The sequence below is a fragment of the Salvelinus sp. IW2-2015 genome, unplaced genomic scaffold (assembly GCF_002910315.2).
Source record: "Salvelinus sp. IW2-2015 unplaced genomic scaffold, ASM291031v2 Un_scaffold4382, whole genome shotgun sequence".
Classification (NCBI taxonomy): domain Eukaryota; kingdom Metazoa; phylum Chordata; class Actinopteri; order Salmoniformes; family Salmonidae; genus Salvelinus; species Salvelinus sp. IW2-2015.
In genome coordinates, this window is record NW_019945652.1 from 15,925 (window position 1) to 22,681 (window position 6,757).

The window sequence follows — 6,757 nt, forward strand, 5'->3', positions numbered from 1 at the left end:
AAACAAACATCATTTATGATGGAAAACAGCCCTGATGTTGGAAACAACACATCATTATGATGGAAACAGCCCGTGATGGAAACAAACATCATTATGTTGGAAAACAGCCCTGAGTTGGAAACAAACATCATTATGATGGAAAACAGCCCTGATGTTGGAAACAAACATCATTAATGTTGGAAAACAGCCCTGTGTTGGAAACAACATCATTATGATGGAAAACAGCCCTGATGTTGGAAACAACATCATTTATGATGGAAAACAGCCCTGATGTTGAAAACAAACGATTCATTATGATGGAACAGCCCGTGTTGAAAACACATCATTATGATGGAAAACAGCCCTGATGTTGGAAACAAACATCATTATGTTGGAAAACAGCCTGATGTTGGAAACAAATACTCATTATGATGTAAAACAGCCTGATGTTGGAAACAAACATCATTATGATGAGGGAAACCAGCCCTGATGTTGGAAAACAATATCATTATGATGAAAAGCCCTGATGTTGGAAAACAAATATCATTATGATGTAAAACAGCCTGAGTTGGAAACAAACATCATTATGATGGAAACACCTTGATGTGGAAACAAATATATTATATGAAAACAGCCGAGTTTGGAAAACAATATCATATATGTAAAACAGCCCTGATGTTGAAACAAACATCATTTGATGAAACAGCCCTGATGTTGGGAAACAAACATCATTATGTTGGAAAACAGCCTGATGTTGGAAACAAACATCATTATGTTGGAAACAACATCATTATGATGGAAAACAGCCCTGATGTTGGAAACAAACATCTTATGTTTGGAAACAAACATCATTATGATGGAAACAGCCCTGATGTTGGAACAAACATCATTATGTTGGAAACAAACATCATTATGTTGGAAAAACAGCCCTGATGTTGGAAACAAACTCATTATGTTGGAAAACAGCCCTGATGTTGGAAACAAACATCATTATGTTGGAAACAAACATCATTTGTTGGAAACAGCCTGATGTTGGAAACAAACATCATTATGTTGGAAAACAGCCCTGATGTTGAAACAAACATCATTATGTTGGAAAACAGCCCTGATGTTGGAAAACAAACCATCATTATGTTGGAAACAGCCCTGATGTTGGAAACAAACATCATTATGTTGGAAAACAACATCATTATGATGAAAAACAGCCCTGATGTTGGAAACAAACATCATTATGTTGGAAACAGCCTGATGTGGAAACAAACATCATTATGATGGAAAACAGCTGATGTTGGAACACAAACATCATTATGATGGAAAACAGCCTGAGTGTTAGGAACAAACATCATTATGATGAAAACAGCCTGATGTTGAAACAACATCATTATGATGGAAACAGCCCTGATGTTGGAAACAAACATCATTATGATGGAAACAGCCCTGATGTTGGAAACAAACATCATTATGTTGGAAAACAGCCTGATGTTGGAACAAACATATTATGATGGAAAACCCCTGATGTTGGAACAAACATCATTATGTTGGAAAACAGCCTGATGTTGGAAAACAAACATCATTATGATGGAAACAGCCTGATGTTGAAACAAACATCATTATGAGGAAAACAGCCCTGATGGTTGGAAAACAACATCATTTGATGGAAAACAGCCGATGTTGGAACAAACATCATTATGATGGAAAACAGCCCTGATGTTGGAACAAACATCATTATGATGGAAAACAGCCCTGATGTTGAAACAAACATCATTAATGTTGGAAAACAGCCTCGAACTGTTGGAAACACAACATCATTATGATGGAAAACCAGCCTGATGTGTTTTATCTTTGTTCGCCATGGAATAAAATGTAGCGATACTGGAACATCAGTGTCCTAGTTCATAGTGTGGAATCATCTGTGCCCTAGTTCATAGTGTGGAATGATAAGTGTCTAGTTCATAGTGGACATCTCAGTGTCCTAGTTCATAGTGCTGGAATCATCGTGCCCTGTTCATAGTGTGGAATCATCAGTGCCTAGTTATAGTGTGGATCATCAGTGCCCTAGTTCATAGTGAAGTGTAGAATCATAGTGGCCTAGTTCATAGTGTGGAATCATCAGTGCCTAGTTCATAGTGTAGTGTAGAATCATCAGTGCCTAGTTCATAGTGTGTGTGAATCATCAGTGCCCTAGTTTCATAGTGTGGAATCATCAGTGCCTAGTTCATAGTGTGGAATCATCAGTGCCCTAGTTCATAGTGTGAATCATCAGTGCCCTAGTTCATAGTTGTAGTGTGGAATCATCAGTGCCCTAGTTCATAGTGTGGAATCATCAGTGCCTCTTTCAATAGTGTGTGGAATCATCAGTGCCTAGTTCATAGTGTAGTGTGGAATCATCAGTGCCCTAGTTCATAGTGTGGGAATCCGATACTGCCCTAGTTCATAGTGCTGGAAATATCATGCCTAGTTCATGAGTGTGGAATCATCAGTGCCCTAGTTCATAGTGTGGAATCATCAGTGCCGCTAGTTCATAGTGTAGTTGAATCATCAGTGCCCTAGTTCATAGTGTAGTGGTGGAATCATCAGTGCCCTAGTTCATAGTGTGGAATCATCAGTGCCCTAGTTCATAGTGTGGAATAATCAACCTCTGAGTTGTCTGTCAGGTCTCTCTCCTACGTGACCACCTGGGCCTTGCTTGGCTTTGTGGTGTCGATCTACTACACAGTAGATGTGAAGAGGTGGTGGTCTGGGGCGCCCTTTACTACCCTGGTGAGAACCGTTTATCTGTCAGCAGCTCTGCTTTCTACATTTTTATATATAGAAATGTAACGCATAGATCTGACAACGATCCCTTATTCTGGCTGGACAGAAGAATCACGTCTGTTCTAACTATATACATTTCTATCGAATGTTACGCAACTCCTGAACACTCCCTCTGACCCCCTGTGCTCTATCCTGACCTTTGACCCTTTTCCAGGTATGAATCCATCCTGGTGTACGTGGGCCACGAGGTCCTGGAGGAGTACTTCCGTTCCGCTGGCGCATGGCCAACAGCCATACTCACGCAGAGCACCTGGACCCAGAACCTAGTGGCCACCTTTGCTGGGTCCTCATCTCCTTCCTGCTGTACAGGAAGACGCTCTTCTGGAAGATCTAGAGGGAGGACGCGTTTCAATAAGTCTTTCTTCAAGTCCTCTACAGATTTAGGAAGAAGGTCTAAGGGGCCGGGCTGCGTCTCATAAGTGTTATCTCAAGTCTTTCTGAAGGATCTACTCTCTTCAATTCCTTGTGTCTTTAACACAACGATCCACTCACTGGGAGAGTGTCGAGCTGGGCGTATCTCAATAGTCTCCTCAATTCCTTGTTCCTTACCAAGCATCCACTGGGAGATGTCGAGCTGGGCCGTATCTCAAGTCTCCTCAATTCCTTGTGTCCTTTAACCAACGATCACTGGGAGATGTCGATATCTCATGGTCTCCTCAATTCCTTTGGTCCTTTGAACCAACGATCCACTCACTGGGAGATGTCGAGCTGGGCCGTATCTCAATAGTCTCTCAATTCCTGTGGTCCTGTAACCAACGATCCAATGGGAGTGTCGAGCTGGGCGTATCTCAATAGTCTCCTCAATTCCTTGTGTCCTTTAACCAACGATCCGCTCACTGGGAGATGTCGAGCTGGGCCGTATCTCAATAGTCTCCTCAATTCCTTGTGTCCTGTAACCACCGATCCCACTGGGAGATGTCGAGCTGGGCCGTATCTCAATAGTCTCCTTAATTACTTGTGTCCTTTAACCAACGCTCACTCACTGGGAGATGTCGAGCTGGGCCGTATCTCAATAGTCTCCTTAATTCCTTGTGTCCTTTAACCAACGATCCACTGGGAGTGTCGAGCTGGGCCGTATCTCAATAGTCTCCTCAATTCCTTGTGTCCTGAAGATCTTTGGCTGGGTTGCATTTCACTTGCCTTTCATCAATTCCTTGTGTCCTTTCTCCAGCTTCCTTTTTAAAAAGGGATAGTGTAAAGCGCTTCCTCTCCTTGTTTCCTTTCCTCATGTGCTCTCCTTGCTTGACGCTGATGTTTTGAGAAAGGGAACATAATCACTCAGGAAAAGGCTGGTCTGGGATGGTATCCAAGAGACACGGAACTTAAAACCATTTTTCTGCTCATACAAATCAATGTTATAGTCACATGCGCCGAATACCACAGTCACCTTTAGAGACTTACCCTTTGGGTCTAGACGGATGGACTGTCTGGCTGCTACCTTTTGAGGATGGCTTTTGTGGAACATAGACTTGGATCTCCCCAATAGTGGCATTTGGCTCAACCTTATGGTGAGATGTTTACTGACGAGCCCCGTAACACCAATACAGGTCAAGAAATCGAGCTACTGGAAACATGCTACAGGCTTGGTCTACGCTACACTTTCACTATGGACACACAGTTCAGAGGTCACTGGGATGTGTGTGGGATCAAACTGGGCTTCACAACAAAAAAGAATGGGAGTGTACAGCCAAACGGGTATGGAATAGTGTACCATTAGATATACAGTGTTGATTCTCGTTTGTGCATGTACGAGCGCTTGCTTTCTTGGGACTGAAACGACCAATGCCAGACAGTTGAAATAACTTGTACAATTAATGATGCGTTTTTGTTTTTTTTTTTTTTTGCCAAAGTCATCAAGGAAATTAAGGATGGATGAACCAACCGCCAACTAACTGTATGTGTATTATTCATGGGTCGTTCCACAAATCATGGCCTTTTTGAGATGTGTAACTTGGTTAAAAAAAAAGGGAAAAAAGGTTTTATTTCACCTATTTTCATATTCTGTCATAAAGAGCACATATTCTCCCATCTCAAAGATACTACAGTAGGGGCCTGTTCAATGCCCAATAAAGTAACAGGGTTGATGATCTCATAAAGTAACAGGGTTGATGATCTCAATTAAAGTAACAGGGTTGATGATCTCATAAAGTTGTACACGGGTTGATGATCTCATAAAGTAACAGGGTTGATGATCTCATCGGTAAACCCCATTGTGACGGGAGAAGAAGCTTGTGTGCAACAGGGAGTGGCAATTTTAAATGCAAGAATCACCAAAAATGTTTAATTGTTAAAAAAATGTCAGCTTTTCTGTCTATGGGTAACGGGGTTGACTTGTAATGCTCGACACGCTCAGTCTTCACCACAAAACGCCAGATAATGGCCATAGAGTAAAACCAGCTCACCTGCTTTAACTGATTTGACTATTAGATGTTCAATGTCTCTTGAAAAGAAAATATTAAAAATGAATAATTTTGCCCTATTAAAATGAGACTTCAGTTCACGTAACAGGGTTGACTTTAAAATGAGGGACAGGTAATTTAATCCCTAAATAATCTTTCGAAATGACTTTTTGTCAAAGTAGCAAAATAACTAGGGCTTTACAACGATGGTGAAAACTCGGGAGACGTTTTGGGGGTTTTAAGTCTGTTCAAATCTTCCTAGAAGTCGTCGCAGAGGGTGCAAGGGGGGGGGGGATGTGTCAAAATGCTGAATTATGTCACTTTAACAAGTCTTTATTCATGTAAAAAAAAATGAATTTTCCATGTGGTCTATATTAAAGTGCGCTTCATTTAATATAACATGCTTTTTTTCTTTTCCTACTTAAAATATCAAAGGGATGCAAAAGGACCTTATTTTGTGGAATGACCCTGCATATGAACATACAGCATTGTGCCAAAACACTACAGAAGAAGAAACCACGTTTAAGTCCCAAATAGCACCCTATTCCCTTTTATAGTGCACTACTTTTAACCAGAGCCATATGGGTCCTGGTCAAAAGGAGTGCACCATATTCCCTTTTTATAGTGCACTACTTTTAACCAGAGCCCTATGGGTCCTGGTCAAAAGGAGTGCACTACAAAGGGTACTATTTTAGGATGTAAATTAGGACTTTCCTTTAGGTAATTGTACTGTATGACATGTAAATGAGCACAAAGAATGGCAGGACACAGCTATTCATGCAACACAATGATGATTTATGCCAAATTCAGACAACTGTAAACTTCTGTTACTGTATCATACTCAATGCCCAAGTACTAGTATTTGTGTTTTAACGGTGTGGTTAATGAATTAAACTGTAAAAATGATAATATATCGACCGAAGCTCATGCAAATAATGTGATGTGTACTTTTCATCGTTGTGAATAAATTGTATCAATATCTTTTTAAATGCGACCAAAGACGACTAGCAGTGCTATTTGATACAGTTACCCAAATAAAAAACGAATTAAATAAATAGGAAAATGTATTCTCTCACTGCTGTTATTCACTCAGGGTAAGACCCACTGGGCATACACTGGTTGAATCAATATTGTTACCACGTCATTTCAATTAAATTACTTTGATACCAACGCGCAATAGACGTTGAATTGACGTCTGTGCTCAGTGGGGAGCGTCTGCTAAATGACTCAAATGTAAATAAATGTTTGTGCCAAATGGCACCCTATTCCTTATTTATAGTGCACTACTTTAGACCGGCACCCTATTCCCTATATAGTGCACTACTTTTGACCAGAGCCCTATGGCACCCTATTCCCTAATAGTGCACTACTTTCGATCAGAGCCCTATGCCACCCTATTCCCTATATAGTGCACTACTTTAGACCAGAGCCCTATTGGTCCTGGTCAGAAGTAGCAGGCTACTCTATATAGTGAATAAAGCCCTGTTGGTCCTGGTCAGAAGTAGCAGGCTACTCTATATAGTGAATAGAGCCCTGTTGGGTCCTGTCAGAAGTACGCAGGCTAC

At 40.9% G+C, this 6,757-nt stretch overlaps 1 protein-coding gene across 1 annotated transcript in view; it reads left to right on the forward strand.

The window, feature by feature from the left end:
• The window catches only part of hgsnat (heparan-alpha-glucosaminide N-acetyltransferase), a gene marked incomplete at its 5' end in the record, with an annotated part of 13,339 nt that extends 9,926 nt beyond the window's left edge, over positions 1-3,413 (forward strand). The window contains 3 exon segments of the mRNA XM_070441603.1: positions 2,623-2,740; positions 2,947-2,994; positions 2,997-3,413. Of these exon segments, the coding sequence (XP_070297704.1) occupies positions 2,623-2,740; positions 2,947-2,994; positions 2,997-3,127 (297 nt within the window).
• Positions 3,414-6,757: the final 3,344 nt, after the last annotated feature.